Raw genomic sequence first — 22,984 nt, 5'->3', positions numbered from 1 at the left:
ATCATTCTAAACTTCTTGGACTCAATGGAAAATACTTATGAATCATGCTGTAACTGCATTTCTGCCTACTAAGGTTTATTTAACCTCCTTTTCAGATCTATATCAATTATGCTTTTATTAACATGCGTTATTATTTCTCAAAAACTTTGAATAAACAAAGTCTTAAAAGTTTACGAGTGATTATTAGTAGACAACTTATTATTTATATTAATTACTGGATTTCCACATTTGACCTAGAGTCTTATTGAGTTTTACTATCTGATGCATAATCTTTTGCTGATATTAAAATTGTATTTGTTAATTAACAGCTGTTTTTCTAATAGTAGTGTATGGCTCCACATGCTGAGTGATGTGATTTTAGCAAAGAATTAAATATAAGACTAGGATACTCGTTAGGTGGCTGTGATCATATAAAAGCATGACAGAAAACAGTGACTGAATTATATTTTAACAGATCACTGTTTATTAAAGAAAGGTTTATTTGGAGAAAGGGAGATTTAGTGTCTTCCACTTAAAAGTCTGCAGGGGACAGCCATTGAGGCACCAAGATAATCAGGAAACATAACTTCTTCAAAGTCTGTTCACTTCCCCTTCTGGAAGTGAAGTGCAGCATATTCCTTGTAACATTGTCATGGTGGCTCTGTTTTACAAGACCTTTTCAATCTGTATGGCAAAAGTCCAGGGAGTGCTAAAACTGAATCCAAGCACTGGACATCACTTATACATGTCAGCTGTCTGTTTTGTCAAATTCTGTACAGTTTTATAGCAAGAACAAAATACTTGCCCTGCTGTTCTTGTAAGATTAATACCATTTCCTCATTTCCTTAAATTATCATTCATAGAGATAGCCTAAAAGACAGTACATCCGCTTTTAGCCAAAAATGCTGTTTTGAACTTTGCAAGATTAGCATAAACAAAGATAATATACTTTATTTATTTGTGCAAATCATAGATATAGATACTGGGGCTGTAGTTAAAAAATAAATGTGTTACATAATTTCATCATGCCAGAGTAATTTTAGTAAAGAACACTGCAGAAAAACTAATAATATCCTTGTGAAATAATGCAAATTGCCTGCCAACACAACAAGACTATATACTGAAGTTAAGCAAAAATGTTGGTTTCAAAATAACCAAAAAGAAACTGGTATTTGATTTTTATTAACATTTTATGTATGTGTTCTTTAATTCCAGACCGCAGCATTAAAACTGCAGCATCATATCCCATTTTATGCAATGTTATCTCTTTTATAACACAGACAGAAGAATTGTTGAGTAAACGTCCTATTGTGATGCCAAATCTGTCCTTGATGGTTAAGTTACTGGTGTGAGGGGAAGATGCAAATTAAAGCACTGGAAACCTTTATTCAGTAATGGGTCCATGACATCTTTCAGCAAGTAGACAAGGGAAAGACTGAATACTCATAGAAGTGTGTTCCTTCTTGAGCATAAATGAAACAGAAAAACAAATAAAGGAAATCAGCATTTATTAGCACCTCCTGGCCAAAGACGATTACCTTAGACATGATGCTAATGCCTGGGGAGGGAGGGTATATTCTACACTGACTACCAGAAGACTAAATGTGCAGTATGTTAATGTTTTTGAATTTACTACATAGGTGGTTAGAAGAAAGCAAGCTCTCAAGTGCCACTTTCAATGACCAGATGATGATCTATGGTCCAACATAATTTTACCCTCACAGCCCACCACTACCAGGTGCCAGTTCTTAGAGAATTTGCAACAAGAAATCCAGAAGTAGGACTGTTAACACCATAGGTATCTCATATGGCCCACGTGTGTGTGTGTGTGTGTGTGTGTGTGTGTGTGTGTGTGTGTGTGTGTGTGTGTGTGTGTGTGTGTGTGTGTGTGTGTGTGTGTATGTGTGTGCATATGTATATCAGCATATGTTGAATCATTGAAATGCAAACGTATTGACACTGAAGTGATCTATGCCTTTCAAAAATCAACATATCAAAAAACTCAAAACATCTAAAACAAAAACAATTGCAAAAGGAAGTGTACAGTTTTCTTTTGTGATCAAATCACCATATCCCCAGCACACACTCAGACCAAATTTGTCTGAATAGTAGTATTACAGAAAGGGGGTTTAAAAGGTTTAAAAGTCCACTTCCCTTCCCTCCTTTTCCTTTCCCATCCCATTCCAAGGCAAAAGTATGAGGAACAAACATTACGAGAGAAAATGGACTTGAGCCCCAGACAGAAGTGCAGACAGAGCTGCAGAAGTTCAAAACAAGAACAAATCCAAGAATCAGCTAAATGGCTCCACCAAGTCCTTGAAAAAACATCCTGTAAAGAAGACTGTATATGATAACTGATTTATCCTTCATAGAACCTGCTATAGGTGTGCCTTCTTTGAAGGTTGGGTGCCAGGCTGGCAACTCGGCACCGTAAAAATGCGCTGCCAATCATTAGCGGACCGGAGTTCCACTGTGGCAACCCCTAACTGGGAAAAGCCAAAAGGAGAACCAGCTATACAACCAGGAATAGTTCACCAATTCAGACTGCAAAACATGAAAGAAGGATTTTCTAACCTCTATGCTCCAAGGTTGCTGCTTCCATTAAAGGCAGCAATATCTATCATCAGAGGAAAGGAACAAATTAGTCTTCCATTATGAAATCTAATCAGAAAAGAAAGAAAATTACAGACAACTGTGAGTACCCTATTTCTTTTTTTGTAAAGTTTTTTTTTTCCTTTTAGGAAATTATACACTAATTTCTAAACACTAATTGTCCCTGGTGCAAATCCATGGAACACGGAAAGAAATTTTAGACTATTTCTAAGAAAAAGGCCTTTTATGCACAGAGATAGATGTTTGAACTCTGTCTGTCTGGAGTATTAAATACATGTACATGTAAGACTGCTTTTAATTGTATATCAGTTTTATTTAAGTTTAAACATTACATTAATATATTTTATTTAAAACATATACACTATTTTAATAGGTATAATAAAGGTTAATTTTATGCAAAAACAACAAGACAGAACATGAAGCATGTTTATTTTCCTTCAAGTTGTTTACTAAAATAGTTTTGGCAGTATCCCGTGAGATGAGGTTTACAATCTCTAACAACTGATTTTATCATTACATTCTTACCTATTGTTACTTCCTCACTGAGACTGTTGTCCCCACTAAATGTCCAGCAGTATATCTGGAGGTCCTTGGTCCACTGATGTTTCTATATTAAAAGAGTTTCTCAGTGACAGGGTTTTTTCTACTGCATTAAAAGTTGTCTCCATCACCATCTGCTGAGGAGGTGTTCCATAGACTGTTCAAATATAGAGGAGTACTAGCCTGTCTTGGGTATTCCTTTCATTGAAAAGGTTATCAAGAAGGTGCTTTTTGAAAAAAGCTATTCCTGTTTAACATCTCATTGTCTTCTTGATCCTGATCAGGTCAACTTTCAATCTAGTCATGGTACTTTGGCAACTCCTTTAAAGGTCATGATTGTCATATCAGTGAGGCATCATCAATTTAATCCATTCTGGTCCTCCTTGATCTCTCTCTATGGCATTTTTCTCAGTGAATCGTGGGATTTTGCCTGCATATCCATTGCAGATTTTCTAGTACACTCATTTACCTCCGATCTTATAGGCTGCAGGCAAGGAGTGGTTTCAGGTTTAAGTTCTTCTGAGTCCACCCACTGAGTTGGGGAGTTGCACAAGGTTTGATCTTAGCTCACCCATTTACACTAAAATATATTGTGTTAAGTAAAAGTGTACATTACCTGTTATGCCAGTGATGTCCAGTTTTACCTCTGCTTTTTTCAGGACTCTATGTCTAACTTTAGTCTGATGGAGGGCTACCTGGATTCAATATTTAATTGGTTAAATCATGATTTATTTAATCAAAATATGGAGAAAACTGAGGAGATACTGGTTAATTTCACTTGCTCTCCATCCCAGGTTCCCTATTTGTTCTCAATTATTTTCTATGGGGTCAGTATGTTGTAACTAACTTCTACTTCTCAGATATACAGCCTTGGAATTTTCCTATAAAACAGACTGACAATGAAAGACCAGGGGTCAGTTGTTCCTAAATCCAAATATTTTCATCTTAGCAACAGCTATAGAATTAAGCATCTGATACCATGTTCCATTCCAGTATCTTCCTACGTTGACTAATGTAATTCCTACAGATGGGAGTCTCTAACACTGACTTTCTCTCTGTGCAGTGAGCACAAACTTCCATAGCCCAGGTGTTTGTTGTGTGCGTCTCAGCATGATCATATTATCTCTTTGCCATGGAAAATATATTGGGTACAGATTGTTGCTTGACCACTTTTAAAGTCCTTTTCTTACTTACAGAATAAATATGACCACGGTCCCCTCAACCTAAAGGAGCTTTTAGTCCCTTTATCCTAAACTACCAGCCTTACTCGGATTAAGAAAGGGCATTAATGTTTCTACACAGCAACCTGAAATCATATTGGGCCAAATTCAGTAAAGCCTATACTAAGTGTACATGATATGTATTCAAGAAAATTCTTATCACATTCTTTGTGCTTTCTAGTCAGAAAGATTACAGTAAGTGTACAATTAGTCTACACTTTGTGGTAACCTTTATGAATCCCTGTTAATGTTTAAAGCTTCAAGAATATCAGTAGGAAAACTAAAATTAGTATGAAGAAGGTGTGTGTTGTCTGTGTTGTCTGTTCACTCAGAACGGTGTACACTTAGTGTAGGCATTATTGAATCCCAGGGATTGTTATTTTATCTACTAAGAAACAGCTTTGTGGTTATCATTGCCCTCCTGGTTGTGGGCTTGTGACAGTGAATCCATCTTTAGCAGGTCCCTCAAATATTATTTATTCAAGAAAGTATTTAAATCCAGAGAGAGATTTTTGGAGCTAATACCTAATTTAGCTTTTGAATATTCTTCTATTTATTACTGCAGATGATACCTTTATTACAACAGCTTTTTTTTGGTTTGTTTTGTTTTTACTCTTAGTAGCTATGTTGGCCAGGAAATTTATTTTTAGACATTGCGTAAGGTGCTTGGTTCAAGCACTTATATAAATACAGTTCAGTTTCACATTTTTACACTTCTTTAAGTGAGAGTTGGTTTATCAGAAACTAACCAGTCATATGGCTCGCCACATATCATGCAATCACAACTCTAAGCATAATATGTAACTATTTCCCTGTTTGAATATTCACTGGGAATATCTATATCTATATCTATATCTATATCTATATCTGGGTTTACTTTGTTTCATTGAAAGCTCATTTCACTGAATTTCAATTCTCCCTGACCAAATCGTTAAAAGCTCAAATTAGTGAAAACTCATTTCACCGAATCTCATTTCAGTGAAGTGAAGTACTGGCACTGTGTAGAGTACTGTAAGGTAAGTAAAAGGTATATGCCCTTTCCCCCACTATAGTGTGATCCAGGAGTTAGTATATATAGTTAGGGGGGTGGGGGAGACAGCTTTTGGCTAGGAAGTCTTTCAGAATGGTTTTGAAGAATGGGAGGGAGGGTGTTGACCTGATGTATGGCGATAAGGAGTCCCAGGCCTTAGTGACATGGTACAAACACAGACAATGCTCAGCAGATTTGATAGGTTTGGAGACAGACAGGAGGTTTTGGTCAATGGATTGTAATAACCAACTAGGAACATAGTTGTGTAGAATGTTATTTAGTGCTGGACAAGCATATGAATTCTGAATAATTTCATGCGTGGTAAGAAGCTGTGTATATGTTAGTTGATGGAGTAGTTCTAACCAATTTAAGATTTTTAGTGCTATACAATGGTGGGTTCTGAAAGGGGTATTTCCTGCAAATTTAGCAACTTAGTTATAGCATTGTTTGAGATTGGATTTTTGTGATGCCTGAAGGTTAGTAAAAATGGGAGCACCATAATGAAGTGTGGGGAGGAGGTAAGTAGTGGCAAGTGTAACTTTGGTTGCATCGCTGAGAAAGTTTTTGGCTTTGTAAAGTATCCCTAGTTGTTGAGTTTTTCTTACACAATTTTAAGATCATCAACCACTATCATCCCTAATAATTAGCTATGAAAAGTGACTTCAGTGGTTGCTTTATCAATAGAGAGGACTTTTTTCATGGGAAAGGGATTGGGGGGGTAGTTTCTTTTTTTTTTAGGGTTGGGCATGAGTTTTGTGTTACAAAGCCATGTTTCAGTTGTTAATAAAGATTTCTGAGTAATCTCTGAGGTATGCCACGTTGGCAGATGTGCAAATGAATGAGGAGCCATCTGCATACTGCATGAGGGAGGCCTGTTGTGTAGATGTGTGAAGGGTGGGAGTGTGTTGGTGAGAATATTAAAGAGGAGGAAACCAAATATAGAGCTTTGTAGTATACTGGTAGTGGGTTGGCAATATAGAAAGAGGGTGGAGTGCCATTTTACTGACTGATACCTATTGGATAGGTAATGTTTAATCCATAGAAGGGGTGGGCTGATAGAGACCTAATGAGGTCATTTGAAGTAGACGTTTGCTGTTATAAACTGTGTTAGAGACTTTAGACAAATGTCAAAATATGGAGGAGACTAGTTTGCCATTATCTCTAGCTTTATTGACAGTATCTATATAGGTTAAAAGTGCAGTGTCAGTACTATGGGAAGGATGGAAACCATGTTGTGTGGGGATAACAGTTCTTCCTGCAGGCGATAGTTTAACAATTATTTTTGAATACATTTTCAAGTATTTTGCAGAGGGGGATAAGACTGATATAGGTCTAAAGTTAGTATTGTCTGTTGAATTTCCACCTTTATGCAGAGGGATATTGTGTCACTTTTTCCTGAGGGAGGGAATGTGGGATTCCTGGACTGACCTGTTTATAAGGACTGAGACATGGTAGGCAATGCTACTGGCTGCTATTTTAAGGTCATCACTTGAAGTACAGCATAGTTTGTATTTGTTTAAGAGCAGTTTTATATAGGATGTGGGCACAGGTTTGAAGGTGAAAGTGGATGTGGTGATGCGTGGCTGCTGGTCAGGCTTAGGATTGGATGTTGTGAATCCTTGTTTGGAGATGCTATACTATCTATGAAATGAGTTGAACTGTATTGTGATTTCAAGTGATCAGTTATTGGGAGAGCGGTTAGGATTGAATTTATGGTCAGGATGCAAGATTTGTTTAATAGCTATCCAGAAAATTTTAGGGTTGTATTTTAATATTATTCTGTAAGTTATTATAGTATAGTTTTTTTTTTCTTAATTAATTTGCGTTTAGTACGATTGTGAAGCATTCTGAAGTTTTTAAGCTACTGCGGTGTTTTATATTTTTGCCATTCTTTCCAAACTTTTTCTCTATCCTTCATTAGCATTTTACTCCTTTTGGATAGCCAAACTGCATTATTTGTTTTTAGTCTCTTCCTTTTAGGAGGTGCAAGGCTATTTAGGATACTTATGAAAGTTGTACTGAAGTCAATTACAGCATCATCTAATGGGAAGATTATTTTAGGAAGTTCCAGTTAATAGATGATTAGTACGTAATGAACATTTCTGGGTTAAACTTGGAAAGGCTGCATGTTGTTTTATAAACATGCTGTTTAAGTGGATGTCTGGTTATATAGAATGAGAGAAGATCATTGAGACAGTCAGAAACTGTAAGTGAGTTGGCATATTTGCTAGGATCTGATACTAGAATCCAGTCTAATAGGGAATTTGATGCCTTGCTAAAATGTGTTGGGCTATTAATTAGTTGTGTGAGACCACATAAGTTCATGCTACATGTAGGAGAGTTAGAGTTTATGTCCAGCCAGTTGACATTCACATCACCTAGTAGTAGTATTTCTTGTGGAATTGCTTCCACTGGAGGATTTTTGCATTATTGACTTACCCCTTGAATCCCCTGCTTTTGCTTGTTACCTCTAAGGTTTACTCCCCTCTATGGACCATGCCTCCCCACAAGGAATGCCTGTTCCTTCCAGCTAGTGCCTCAGAGGCCTAAGCTGTTAATCAACCCTGGTCACCTGAGTCCTAGTTTGGGCTTTATTCTATACAACAGTGCTGGCTGAAGCTGCAATATCCTTGACGCTTCATAGAGCAATGGCAATACTGTACTCATGCTCCATCAGCACCTACCAGTCTTGTCCCCTAACTCTTCCTCTGTTTTCCTGCCCTAGTACTGGATCTGTGGCAACCCATACTCATTTTTCAGTACTCACAAATAGCTGGCAGCATATAAGAAAATATTACAACACCCATATAATCAGTGCCCACATAATCCTTGCTGAGGTAGGGCTATAGAAGTAGTAGTGAGTTATATGGTTACCCCAGTAACCTGGCCGCAAAACCCTTGTACAGCTGTAGAAATAGTCCAATCATGTTTGAAAGAAGCTACACTCATTAATTTGTACAAAAGAAGCCTGAACTCAAACGTTGTCAGTTACAGGCTTAGCTTCATCCTTCTGTACTTGTCAAAGATCATTGAGAAGTTACAAACACACAAACCCATGCTTTTCTCTTTGTTTAACATATGTTATCTGGTTAGCCACATGGCTTTAGGCCTGGCCATATAACTCATACTGCTTTAGTTGAGCTTTCAGGTCAAATGCTAAGGAATGAATGAAGGAAAAGCTATCAAGACCCTCTTTAAGGCCTTCACCATATTGGAATATTAAAGGTCATCTTACTAGTCTACAGTATCTAAACTTTGTCCCTGTGTGTCCAGTTCAGCACATAACAGTCTGACTGCAAAAGCACAAAAAAAATAGATAAGGCCATGTTACATAAAGGTTGGCTCTGGGTTCCTCCTCCTGAAGACCTCTACAGGGACACCAATGTCATCCAGTGCACTTACCAGAAGACCTACCTAGCATATGATCGACATTATAGGACAGACTCCTTACACTAAAACCCTGGCCTATGAATAAGGCCATAACCCTTACTACAGCAAAAAAAAAAAAAAAAAAACTAGGACGGATCTATTCATAAGCCAAAAATGGTGTCAGAACAGGACACCTCTATGTAACCCAGGAACAAGGAAAGATGTAGTTTACACATTTAGTTATTTCCTTCAACTCTATAGGTGCATACCTTAATCAGTAACTAACTATGACAGACCAAACAGATTATACTATTACAGTTATTAGTAAGACGCTGTGTCACCTACACAACTCTTCCGGAGTCTTACCATTCTGTCTGAAATATCGATTGCAAAAGCCTTTTTTCTCCTACCATGTTTGCATGGCATTGCCATCGTTGCTAGCCTATGGCAGCAAGACTTAAACAAGCTCTCTGTTTTACCACAAGACTGTAATACTTGCTAATTGTACAAATGTAAGAAGCTGTCACTGAATCTTCTGGAAACTCCCATGTTAACTGAATCTTTAGCAGTGTCATTACAATGTCCAGTTGAAGGGTAATGGACAGCTAACCAGAACAACTCATTAAAAGAGTGACAGATATGAAACTACAAGGCAGTGTCAGTCCTCTGGCTCATATCTACACTATTTGTTTAGAGTCCAAACAGCTGAGGACAATTTGGCCTCTAGTATTAGGTTATCAACACTCAGGAATACCCATCCCATAGAAATTGGGAGTTTCACATCCTATATGGTATTTAGAACTGAACTGAAAACCAACTACCAAACCATTAACAGATGTACCAGTTCTGGTATGACTTAGACCATCTATTTTCCTACTAATTCAGACCAAAAGGTTGTTGGCAGCAACCAGTAAGTCTTAGATTTTGAGTAGCTGGGCAGAAAATGTATTATTTGTTATCTTTGTTTCTTGTTTACCTTCTTGTTAAGTCTTAACCAGTGATCTGCAGTAAGTCCCCTGAAAAATACATACCAAGAGAAAACCCAAAAAAATGCAAAGAGAATGTGCAGATATATAAAGACAGAAACCAGTACTGTAATTTCATTATTATTTTTAATTGCATAAGTTTATGCAAAAATTAAAACCACTTTCTACTTACAGAATATTCAGTAAAACAAATTGATAATATTATAAGTTATACCTATGAGAAGGGAGACAGGTTGTGATGAAAGAGTATTCTGGGCTAAAGTCCATGAAAACAAGTTTTTTCAATACCTAGATAGTCTAAGTTCAACATTATCTGGTATTTTTCAAAGAAAAAACATCAGTGTCTCTGATCAAAAGTGCTGAATACTATGCTTTTTCACAAAAATGTATACCCAGGAAGTGTATGACTGATACAGCAAAGAATTTGACTCAGCTTAATTGTAGTACTATATTAGAAAGTGCATAATAAACCTAATGATATTCAAATTGCAAAAATATATACTAAATTAAATAAATGTTCCTATATAGCTGAAACAAGACTAATGAGATATTAATAAAACATATGCAGTAAATTATAAAATATAAATAACATTAAACACTAACATTAAACCAGTCATAAAAATGCAATATGTCAAAAACACAGCAAAATAGCACTGCAATGTTTGGTATAAAATTCTGCTTATAGCATGAAGTACATTACATAGCATATTGTTTCCTTTCAGTATCAAATTCTAAAACACAGTACAATAATCCAATAAAAGCCAATAAAAAGAGAGTAGAGGGAAGATAAAATAGCAGTATAGAAAGTGCATAGTTGTATTTTGACTGAAGGATACTTAACTTGCTCTACTATGAGCAGGATTCGATAAAACTTTATTTCTTAGTGCAGATACTGTGCACATCATCTGACAGTAGGACAGTGCAAATCAGAAATGCCCCACCACTGGTACTATTGCACTGCAGGAATCAGTATTAGTATCTTACTCTGATTTGCCCTATGAAATACAGTATAGCACAGTAAAGTGCAAATAAGTGTTATGTAGTGATGCACTTTACTTGGCAGTAACTCCTTAAGGAAGCGATCACACAACATTTGGCCACATTCATGGCAGTTAGCTAGTCACTGACATCTCAGCAACTTAATAAAAATGATTATGGCGAATATACTATGCAAACGTTTATTAGTGGATAGGGTCACAAGCAGAGGGCAAGCTACATCTCCAGAAGTTCACACAGCTGTGCCACATATATCAAACTTCAAGGTGCCACACCGCACCATAGCATGTATGCTTTGCCACATCACTGGTATGCAAATCAGCTGACTAATTCAGCATATTGAAAAATCTCATCTATATTGTTTCAGTATGCCTTTGTACTTTAGTACTGCCATACTTGGGGTTAAGTGTAGCACAAGGGAGCTTCTGTTACACTAGTGTGTGTGTGTGTGTGTGTGTGTGTGTGTGTGTGTGTGTGTGTGTGTGTGTGTGTGTGTGTGTGTCTGCAATTTTTTCGTTGGTATTCATAGACCAGTAAGTGTTACAAATGCACAGTATGTCTGTAATGCTTACAGTAGCCTTGCGTTAAGTGCTAATGGATTACTCAGCAATAATACTCTACAAATCTATACTTACAATGCAAGGGATAATGTTTGATCCCATAAACCTTCAAGAAATTCTGTTATTTAAAACTGTTACTTCAATCAAAAACAATTACACTAAATGAAGAATCCAAGTAAACCAAATAATGTCATAAAAATAAAACAAAGAAGTAAAGTAAAAATCTTAGTGTCTCTTTAATTTTTAATTGTCTAAGACAACGTGGTTATTTGATGATAAAATATTTTGTTTTAAATGGTATTCAGATATGAAATGTAGTATGTGGAGTCTTTGCCTGATGAAGCATCTTATGTGAAAGTGTGAACAAGTGTTCTTATACCTGCGAGTGGTTTCAGATATCTTTGCTTTATTTTTATGACATTTTTTGGTTTATCTGGACTCATCACTTAGCATCATTGTTTTTGATTGATTTGCTTGTGGTGTACACTGGCAAACATGAGCAGTGAACAAAATGCGATTCCTTCAACAAGTACATTTTATAATGTGGAACAATGATCCATTATACAGATGACTTAACTGAAGTACAACATGATCTGTTAATACAAGGAATAGAAGACAGTAATATAAATATAACGACCATTCCAAGTGATAAGCGAACCTCTAACTAATTTAAAAGTAAATTAGAAACTTTTGAATGTAAGATGCAGCAATGTAAATAGCTGCAATGGCAACGTCTTAGCTTTGATACATATTTACAAGCTAAGCCAGTTCGCAGAGGCTTGCCCATCATCAGAATGTCTACCTATCATGATACTTATCCAGAGTTATTCAAACAATGGCATATGTTGAATTTACGCTGTTCATTGTAATACATGAGAATGATGAATGTATTTTTTGAACCTATAGAGAAGAATCTCAGGAATGAACTAATGGAACTTAACAAGGATTCGGTTGCTGATATCAAAATGAATGCACACTCTGCAATACTACATGAGCTGTAGAAAGATTAGCAGCCTTTGAAAAGAGGCTGATTGAGACTAAAAAAATGTAAATTATGGAGGGACTTTAATGATTTTAAATGTGGTGCTGTGTTCACTTGTTTCAATAGTAACAGCTGACTTAGAGGGAATGAGGCGGATTTATAACAGACTGACAAGTTACAATGAGTGAGTGAAGCAGGCCAAACTTCCATACAACACTCACAACAAGAATGGACAATTATTGTTCCAAATATAGTGACTGCTCTGGACCCTTTGGATTATCCTATGTTACAACAAAAGCCATTACCACTGCCTCCACAACAAGAAGGGAGGAACAGCTACAGCATCCAAGGATAAACAAATGGAGGAATTTGAACCAAGGACCTGTCACAATGAGTTGTTCCAGAAAATAGACAACTGCAATGCAACTGAATATTATAACCTGATTTTCAATCTATCACACCATGTGTTAATGGAGAGTGTGACTGCGGTCCTCAATAAAGGAGTTACATTCATACCAGTAAATACTGTGGATATTTCTTAGACTCTTACAGAACTGAAACTGTTTACTAGACAATTGAATATGACACTGATTTTTGGTAGTAAAAATGAAATGGTTGCGCGACCGCTAAAGAGAACAAGCACATTCATACCAGTAAGCAATTCATTCATTTCAACATTTGAAGATGCTCGTGAAAATTATGGGCCAGATTCAGTAAAGCCTACACTAAGTGTGCACTGTTCTGAGTGAACAGAAAACACAGACATAACGCACACCTTCTTCCTCCTAATTTTAGTTTCCTACTGATTTTCTTGCACCTTTACATATTGACAGGGATTCATAAAGGTTACCATAAAGTGTAGACTATATGTACACTTAGTGTAATCTAAGTGACTAGACAGCACAAAAAATGTGATAAGAATTTTAGTGAATACATATCGTGTACGCTTATGCTTTATTGAAGCTGGCCCTATATCTACCTATCTCTCTCTCTCTCTCTCTCTATATATATATATATATATATATATATATATATATACAGAGAGAGAGAGAAAGAGAGAAACTTTATAAATTGGGATAGAAAAGAGCATTTAGTAATTTAAGTAAGGAGCAAATAAAAGCTATGCAGTCATTAATAGAAAATAAAGACATAACTAAAAATGCTGATAAAGGAGGTGGTATAGTAGTTTTAGTTACTGAATATTAAAATGTATCAATGATAGAAATGTTGGAATCAAGGGATTTTATGCAAATGTAATGAAAAAACATTATGCAACTGATTAAAGAAGTGAATTCATTTGTATATGATATGCATATGAATGGTTAATTATAATTAGATATATTAGAATTTTTATACACACTTTCATCTAAAATACCTGTTATTTACAGTGTACCAGAGATTCAGAAATCATTGACAAACCCACCCATGTGACCTACAGTGTCTTCAAGAGGATGGATTACTAATCTAATATCAAAATATCTAGAAAGGCAATTAAGAGCAGCACTAGAAACATCAGATAGTATAAATAACGATTCATCTGACTTCTTACAATAGCTTTCCAAGTAGTTGATTAATAAAGATGTTAATAATTGTTACTTTGTAACATTGGAAGTAGACTCTTTATTCACATGGATACTTAATGATATAGGAATAGAATTTGTCAGACAACGTATGTCATCACTAACATCTTTTCCAATATGAACATCAACGTATTATACAATCTGTTACCTATAGCATTAACTAATAATATTTTTGTTTTTCAGGATAAATATTATAAACAAGAGAAAAGAGCACACTAGTGGCCAACACCTGTGCTAACATAGAGATGAATGCATGGGAAAATTAATATATTTTCTCAATGGTTGAAAATACATTTTTTGAATAAATATTGTTATATAAAAGATTTGTTGATGACTTGTTCATAATAAGGATGGTACATTAACAACTTTGGATGACTGTTATGTCGATGCACAGGACTACTAATTTTTAACATTTAAGAAGAAGGTAAACTAGTCAAAGATTGTTTTTTGGATATTATACTTAGAATGAAATAGGTAAGACTGAAATATCATTATACAAGAAAAATGTCAAGAGAAATGTTTAGTTACGCAGTACTAGTATGCATCCATCTTTTATTTTTAATAATATACAGAAAAATCAGATGTTACTAGTAGCAAGACTAAATACATAAGGTATTAATGTGGAAAATCAACTAGAAATGATGACTGATGAATGTAAACAGAGGGGATACAACCATAATAATATAAATGACTGCAAAAAAAAAATAAAGGGGATGAGACAATATGAAGTGAAGCCTATATTTTAAGAAGAAAATTGTGTAATTTATAATAATAATACTAATATAAGAAATAAATGTAGATGTCTTCTAACATATAATAAGAGAACCAATGATTTATAAAAATTCTTATTAGAAGGCATTGGCAGATATTATGACAGACACCTCAACTGAAAGAAGTGGTAGAAGAAGGACCAAGCTTTGAATGTAGAAAATCAAGAATGTTGAAAAATAGGTTATGTTATAAGGAACAGATTCAAACTATTAACAAAATTAAAATTGATAGGAAAGGAACTTATTTTAGTAAAAATGTAAGTATTATAAATTTATATATAGAGAAATAAATAAATTAAACATCCTGTCAGTGAGAAAGTTTCTACATTACAGAGTTATGGAAATTGTGACTCTAAGGACATTATTTATTTGGCAAGGTGCGAAGCATGTGAAGCCTTTTGCACAGGTAAAACTAATCATAAGCTAAAAGAACATGTTGCGGATCATCTGTCAGAATAAGTAGAAATATAGAAACTAATGCATTATATAAACATATAAAAGAAACAGACAGTACATGCTTATTCAGGTTTAGGATATTAAAAGTTGTCTAGCTAAGAGGGGGTAGCATTATTAATTTAATGGAAAGAGAAGAATGCAAACGGATTATCATATTTAGGGCACATAACTACCCATGTCTGAATGGCATGCTTACTATATATATATCTCTATGTTGAGAGAGTAGCATAACCAAGTAAAGTAAAGATGTATTAATGTCTGTTTAGTTTTTAATTGTCTAAGATACTGCGTTTAATTGATTTTAAACCATGTGGTTTTAAATAGTATTGAAGTATGAAATGTAATATGTGGAGTTTTTGCCTGATGAAGCATCTTATGCAAAAGTGTGAACTAGCATTATTAAAAGTGAGTGAGTTATTATACCCAAAAGTGGTTCCAGATATCTTGGTTTTATTTTTATTTATAACTGTTACTTCCCTACACTACATGTGAAAAAGGCAGCACTGTACATAACACTGCTCAGTATGGTTTGTATTTACTTATCATTACTTAGTTCCCTCAATTAACAAGAATACTAAAGTCCTCCAATAAGTTCATGCAGGACCCATACAGAAAGATACAGGACAAACAGCAAAATGTGTAAAATTACTTGGTGAATGGGTGACCTGTAGATTGCACCCTGACTGGAGAATGAATGTTCTCCAGAAGGGTGTTAGTCTACAGGTAATGCCTGCTGAAAAACAAGTCTGCTGCTTCACTGCAGCATATCAAGCTACTGTGGAGCTTGGACTGAAAACATCTAACCGCTGCCATTATCTTACACTCACTAAACAGCGCTTTTGCTGTTTAACATGTGTAAAATAAAAAAAAAAAACATTAAAATAAAAAAATGTGTGTGTGTGTGTGTGTGTGTGTGTGTGTGTGTGTGTGTGTGTGTGTGTGTGTGTGTGTGTGTGTGTGTGTGTGTGTGTGTATACGTATTTATGTCTGTGTGTGAGAGTGTATGCATGTATGAGATTGAGAAAGAGATCGAGCTATTATTTTACACTCATTAAACAGCGCTTTTGCTGTTTAGCTCTGTGTATGTGTGTGTGTGTGTGTGTGTGTGTGTGTGTGTGTGTGTGTGTGTGTGTGTGTGTGTGTGTGTGTGTGTCTAAGACTAAAACAGAGTGAGAGAGAGTGTGAGAGTGAAAGAGCGATCAAGTGTTCCCTGGCAGCAGCAGCAGTTAAGAGGTTTGAGTACCTGTTGACCTCTTAGCTCAGGATATCTGGATAAGCCTAAAATAAACAAGGGACAAAGGCTCAAAATAGGAACATATTTTAAATGTTGCTGTGACAAAATCACAAAGTTACTTGAATATTCGGATTTGTGTTAGCATGTATTTTCTGAAGCAGAGGTATATGTGTGAGAGAGAGTGAGACTGACCAGTGACAGCAGCAGCAGCAGTAAAAAGGTTTGCATACCTCTGTGAGAGAGAGTGAGACTGACCAGTGACAGCAGCAGCAGTAGTAAAAAGGTTTGCATAACTCTGTGAGAGAGAGTGAGACTGACCAGTGACAGCAGCAGCAGCAGTAAAAAGGTTTGCATACCTCTGTGAGAGAGAGTGAGACTGACCAGTGACAGCAGCAGCAGCAGTAAAAAGGTTTGCATACCTCTGTGAGAGAGAGTGAGACTGACCAGTGACAGCAGCAGCAGCAGTAAAAAGGTTTGCATACCTCTGTGAGAGAGTGAGGCTGACCAGTGACAGCAGCAGCAGCAGTAAAAAGGTTTGCATACCTCTGTGAGAGAGAGTGACACTGACCACTGACAGCAGCAGCAGCAGCAGCAGTAAAAAGGTTTGCATACCTCTGTGAGAGAGAGTGAGACTGACCACTGACAGCAGCAGCAGCAGTAAAGAGGTTTGCATACCTCTGTGAGAGAGAGTGAGACTGACCAGTGACAGCAGCAGCAGCAGTAAAAAGGTTTGCATACCTCTGTGAGAGAGAGTGAGACTGACCAGTGACAGCAGCAGCAGCAGTAAAAAGGTTTGCATACCTCTGTGAGAGAGAGTGAGACTGACCAGTGACAGCAGCAGCAGCAGTAAAAAGGTTTGCATACCTCTGTGAGAGAGAGTGAGACTGACCAGTGACAGCAGCAGTAAAAAGGTTTCCATACCTCTGTGAGAGAGAGTGAGACTGACCACTGACAGCAGCAGCAGCAGTAAAAAGGTTTGCATACCTCTGTGAGAGAGAGTGAGACTGACCAGTGACAGCAGCAGCAGCAGTAAAAAGGTTTGCATACCTCTGTGAGAGAGAGTGAGACTGACCAGTGACAGCAGCAGCAGTAAAAAGGTTTGCATACCTCTGTGAGAGAGAGTGAGACTGACCAGTGACAGCAGCAGCAGTAAAAAGGTTTGCATACCTCTGTGAGAGAGAGTGAGACTGACCACTGACAGCAGCAGCAGCAGTAAAAAGGTTTGCATACCTCTGTGAGAGAGAGTGAGACTGACCAGTGACAGCAGCAGCAGCAGTAAAAAGGTTTGCATACCTCTGTGAGAGAGAGTGAGACTGACCACTGACAGCAGCAGCAGCAGTAAAAAGGTTTGCATACCTCTGAACCTTTCAGCTGAAAAAATCTGGATAAAGCCTAAAGTAAAGGGAGAACAAAGGCTCAAAAATAGGAACAGATTTTAATATTATACTTATAAAATTCCAAACTTGTTTAAATAAAATGATTTGTGTTAGCATGAATTTTCTGAAGGAAATAAAAGTCTGAAACTCAAAAGTATGTCATTATTTAATAATGTCAATCTCTAATGACAGCAACAAACCAAATGTTTTAGGAGTAAAAGACCAAAAAATAAAGTAAATATCTGGATATTTTTTAAGTGTTATATTTTGGATGTAAAATGCTTCCTCCAACACCATTAACATATACTACAGCAAGTTTGAAACATATAGAGGAACTATTTTACATCAAAAATATATAAAAATAATACAGTAATAAAAAAAAAATAATACTTAAGTAAAACAACAATTTTACAGACAGCCCATTCTCTAAGCACAATGATGCCCTCCAGGGTGTGTGTTATTATAGAAATGCGTCTTTCCAGCGATGTACAGGCCCTCTACCTGTGGTGTTGGGCCTCAGGGCACTCCTGGGTGGGGATTATTTCCACAGTAATACACCCTGTTGGGCATTATTGCTTGCTTGCTTAGAACCTTCCCTTTTTAAGTATCAGGGGTCATCAGTTGCCAGTGTTTACCAAAATGCTTAGGTTGCAGTTAGTCTGGAATTTTAGAAATATTTGTTGGTACTGCATTGTAATAAAATATTGCTTAAAAGGCATTAGGGTACTATGTTAAAGGTCAAACTAAATGATATTACGAACTTCATTCTTTATGTAACCTAGTCATGAAATGGTTTTCAAAGATTTGTGCCATAAGCTTTCCCCATAAAAATAATTGTGGTACACATTAAAGCAGAAGCCCACATGTTAAAATAGAATGAGACTCAGGTGTGCCAACATTGCAGCATCCATGAACAGCAGCAGAGGAATACCTTAAGGCCGATTCACTAACATTTACCAGCTAAGAGTAGTACTGGTGTGTCCCTGCAAAGCAAGGATTTTACCATGCATTGCATAGATTCAAAACCACTAAACAGCTGCTATGTACAGCTATCTGATTCTACTAAATATGCATCCTTTGTCTAAACATAGTGAGTGGTATGTAATATCCCATACTCTAGTAACTGCAGTACCTATCTGCCAAGCAATAATGTCATGGCAACAGGAGAGTAATAACCCTTTGCTTCCCACCCACATTAAACAAACTGTCAGCTTACACTGAAGGTAACTAGTAGCACAGTGCACTTTGCTCTCATTGCCAAGTAGTCGTTCATGTCCAATACCCGCATTGACAGATGACTTCCTCTCCAAGTGCATTGCTTGCTGCAAAGCAAGTCAGAAGTCATCTTTCTGCTAAGATTTGGTTTGTTTTCTTACTTTTTTATTTTTCTAATATTGTGTACTAAAAGGATTCTGCAAGGGGGCTAATCAACTTTAAGAATTGCATATTTCAGACGTAAACAAAACATGTGGTAGTCTTAAACTTAGATTCATAGATTAGTACTAAGCTAACTGCCCTTGCGAGTCACTTTAAACATAGCCAATTATCCCTTTTGAGGCTCAAACCCTACACTTTGTGTTTGTAAGACAAACACCTTAACCATTAGGCCACTTGAAAGGTTATTTTCAGTTAAAGTAATTTCATTCAGTTTTGCTCCAACTGTCTCTTCCTGAAAGTATTCACACACACACACACACACACACACACACACACACACACACACACACACACACACACAACAACAACAACAACAAATAAAGGCACACAGACTTCTAATCGTGTTCTGAAAATTAAGACACTGTTTTTAAGATTCAAAGATGAACGAACTGCATATATTCCAGACTTCATAAAACACACAGACACTGGAAGACAGAGGTGATGTAATACCTCTAAAAATAATAGGACCAACATACATTTTGCAATTACTTGAGCCTTCAGGCTAGTAGGAGCCCTAACTCTCACTGAATCACTTCTGGTAGCCCAAATGCTTGAGTAATTTCAAAACCTATGTTGGTCCAATAAACCTGGACACCAGCGTATTCCAGTGTCTTTGTGTTTTCTGTTAGTGGACCAGCACAGCACAACATTTCTTTTTTTTTTTATCCTAAGTGAGCTCAGTATCTTAGTCTGACTTCCTAGCAGCTTTGTTTCCTGACTGTAATGTAAGCATTTTTCCTAACTTCAGGCTAGCACGTACATATGAAACAGTGACGCATTCATATATATACATATATGTGTGTGTGTGTGTGTGTGTGTGTGTGTGTGTGTGTGTGTGTGTGTGTGTGTGTGTGTGTGTGTGTGTGTGTGTGTGTATGTATATGAATAAAATCTTTTTCCATTTAGTTCTTTTTATAAATCAGCATGTTTACTTCTGCAAATCTGTTGTTAGATTCTCTGTTTACATATTGCTTTCAGTTATAGCCACAAAAGTTCACATTTGCTTTAGAGTGTTCTTCTTCAGCATACAGGGGAAAAATTAGAATGTGTAATAGGCCATACATGCAGCACATTATGAAAAAGAAAACTTTTTCCAGTACCATGCTTCCTGTTTATTTTCTTGCCACAAATTCAGAACATTTAGCAGTTTAGCACAAGGAATTAAAGCTGAGTGACTATCAAGATTTGGCTTGTGTATCCCTTGGTTTGATCCTCTCAATCTCCGTTTATAAGTTGTGACTCTGACTATGTGACTTCAACTATGTTTCCTCTTCTTTCCTGAAAATAAATACTTGAGTCCAGTAGGCTTACCTGGTTAACTGGTAAATAAGTAAGAAATGTGGAATACTGCAAAAGTTAAAAAACATTTTGATCATTGCAATACCAACATTTCCCAGAAAATTATGAAAAGTGAAAACATAACTGTCAGCTAAAGAACCTTTTCAGCACATTCTTCTTAAATATATCTTGTCTATTTCCTAATGTTTTCTTTAAGAATATGCTTTTAAGTGTGTATCTCATGGTACTGACTCATGTCAGTTCACCCTTTTAATACATTTTGAAAGCAAAACTCAATGTTCCTTTTTAATATAACCTATCCAAGGTTTTTAACATTTTCCTTTGACTGAAGAAGTGCCAGATAAGGAATGCATGCAATGTGGGTAGCAATCTAGATGCACGACAGAATTATCAGCTTTTTTTAAGTAATTTGCACAACCAAAGATGTCATGAAAATATAGGCTTAAAAATAATGGTTTTGCAAATTAAATCAGTGTGTCACCTAGATATACAACATCATGTCTTGAGGTCTTACATATTGAACAGTGAAACATCCTCTTCAAACATTACAATGAAATGACTAATATAATATCCTAAATTTACAGCAATAACACTGGTTGAAAATGGGAAACGTCTTACAAGGCAAGGACAGTCATTCTCACAAAAGCAAAATTAAAAAGGCAAGTGAAATTCTGTTGAAATATAAATTAAAAGTTCACAGAAATGTTTAAAATAAAAAGTTATACTTTGGCACTCAACCAAAATTTGAGCAAGTATTAGATATTTACTGTGATGAAACATTATGAACTTACCCAGAAGTAGTACTGTGCCAAGCACCAGTGTGGCTATTACAAAAAGAACAAGAACCAGCTGAAGTATTTTGCTGGGTATCTTTGTTGCACCACTTTTCATGGTTCTTGGTATCTCTGAGTCCATTATTCAAAGAAAAAAAAATATCTGAGTAATACTGAGAAACAGACAAAACACTTGACTACTTGTTGCTTTTCCGCCTTGTGGAACTGTAACAGTCTTCCACGTGTAATATTTCTTCTTCGCCAAGCTTAATGGTTTGTTGTCATGATGTAGAAGAGTCCTACAAATCACAGCCACAGCCTTCTTTAGGTTCACCCTCTAGAAAAGCAGATTCCTGAAAGGTTAAATTTTGTTAACCTTATTTATAGTTCTGTTCCTTTGCAAGACTTTTGTAACAAAATCTTTTCTCGACTTCATCAAGAGTTCAGATGTTATTCAAAAGTGTAATACATTTGATTTTTTTATATAAAAAATCATAACTTGTATGTGTACATATGAGTTCAAGATTTTTTCACTAGCAATGCTGTAGTCATAATTCTTTGCACAACTTTAACACTGTTTTTACTTGGCCCTCAGATTTTAGTTTTTAATATGATGCTCATAAAACGACTCAGTGGTTTCCTCTTTAAAGCATTCTGTTGTTCTTCATACAGTGAAAACGTGATCTGGAATTCATATTTTATGATGCTTCTGTTTAGTAAGAGCAGAAACAAGCTATGAAATCCCTTTTAAACCTCATCCCAAGGGTTCTTGGGAAGAATAAGCAGTTGTAATTATGTAAACTCCCAGTATAACATTACATGCCAAAAAATTATAGTGTCAGTGTACATCAAAGTAGCAATTCAGGGATCCCACTTAAAGAAACATCTTTAAAAAGTTATCCTGTTCTTACTACTAGTATTAAGGTGAAATGAAAGTAAAACTTGGATCAGTTCCAGATGGTGTCAGACGTACTAACAAAGCACTAAAAAGTAAGTGTAAAAAGAGTTATGCAGCTCTTATGAGAAGCACAATTATTGACAACTACCAAGACTTTTAAGAATACAGCAGTCTATACTTTTGTGGTTTTGACATCACACACATTACTTTAAATTAAGGTTAAATGCTTACTTTATTTACTTTAATTAATGCACAGCCTTGTAATTATTTGAATGATCTGCAGGTTAGACCAAATTTCTAGCAGTCTTTTTTTCCCATCTTCTTTAGCAAAATCATACATGTTAATGGCACAAAATATTTTAAAGGATGTTAGAACCAGCCTATTGTTTGTTAAGAATTTCAGAGCTCTGTGGATAAAAAAATGTAGTCTGTCCTTCATTTTCTGACTGTCGCGGCATTCATTGTTGGAAATGGTAGCCAAGACATACAGGGACACATTTAGGTTCATAGGTTCATAGGTAGGTACTAGGCTATCTGCCCGAGGGCATTTATAAGCCTAGCCAAAGTGCGCTGGCTTTTGCCACCCCATTGATTAATTAACTGATCCTCTGTCAAGCAGACCCAATAAAGTGATCCCAGGGGTGTATTTTCTGTTACCCATCCACTCGCCAAGGTTTCTCTTGTAGAGTGTTAGTGAGGGGCTCTGCCTGATGCAATTTGGAATTTTGTTCCAAAGCATGGGAAGTCTCTGTGACAGGAATCTATCCCTCCAGCATGTTCTATTTATTGTTGTGGTGAGGTTTAGCTCACTAGAGCGCGTGGCTCACAGTGACTTGCATTTCTTTAGCTGGAGCATGTCCATCAATTCTGAGTTTGACATGGCTTT

At 36.2% G+C, this 22,984-nt stretch overlaps 1 protein-coding gene across 1 annotated transcript in view; it reads right to left on the bottom strand.

The window, feature by feature from the left end:
• The window catches only part of PHEX (phosphate regulating endopeptidase homolog X-linked), a 1,091,028-nt gene extending 1,069,124 nt beyond the window's left edge, over nt 1-21,904 (bottom strand). Inside the window, exon 1 of the mRNA XM_044072288.1 lies at nt 21,219-21,904. Coding sequence (XP_043928223.1) covers nt 21,219-21,342 — 124 coding nt within the window. The 5' untranslated portion in view covers nt 21,343-21,904. The remainder of the gene's footprint in view (nt 1-21,218) is intronic.
• Nucleotides 21,905-22,984: the final 1,080 nt, after the last annotated feature.

The sequence above is a fragment of the Protopterus annectens genome, chromosome 5.part0 (assembly GCF_019279795.1).
Source record: "Protopterus annectens isolate FY-2018-M chromosome 5.part0, PAN1.0, whole genome shotgun sequence".
In the NCBI taxonomy this organism is placed as follows: Eukaryota; Metazoa; Chordata; order Ceratodontiformes; family Protopteridae; genus Protopterus; species Protopterus annectens.
Note: the sequence above shows the minus strand (reverse complement) of the source record. Positions and strands in the feature narration are given on the sequence as shown.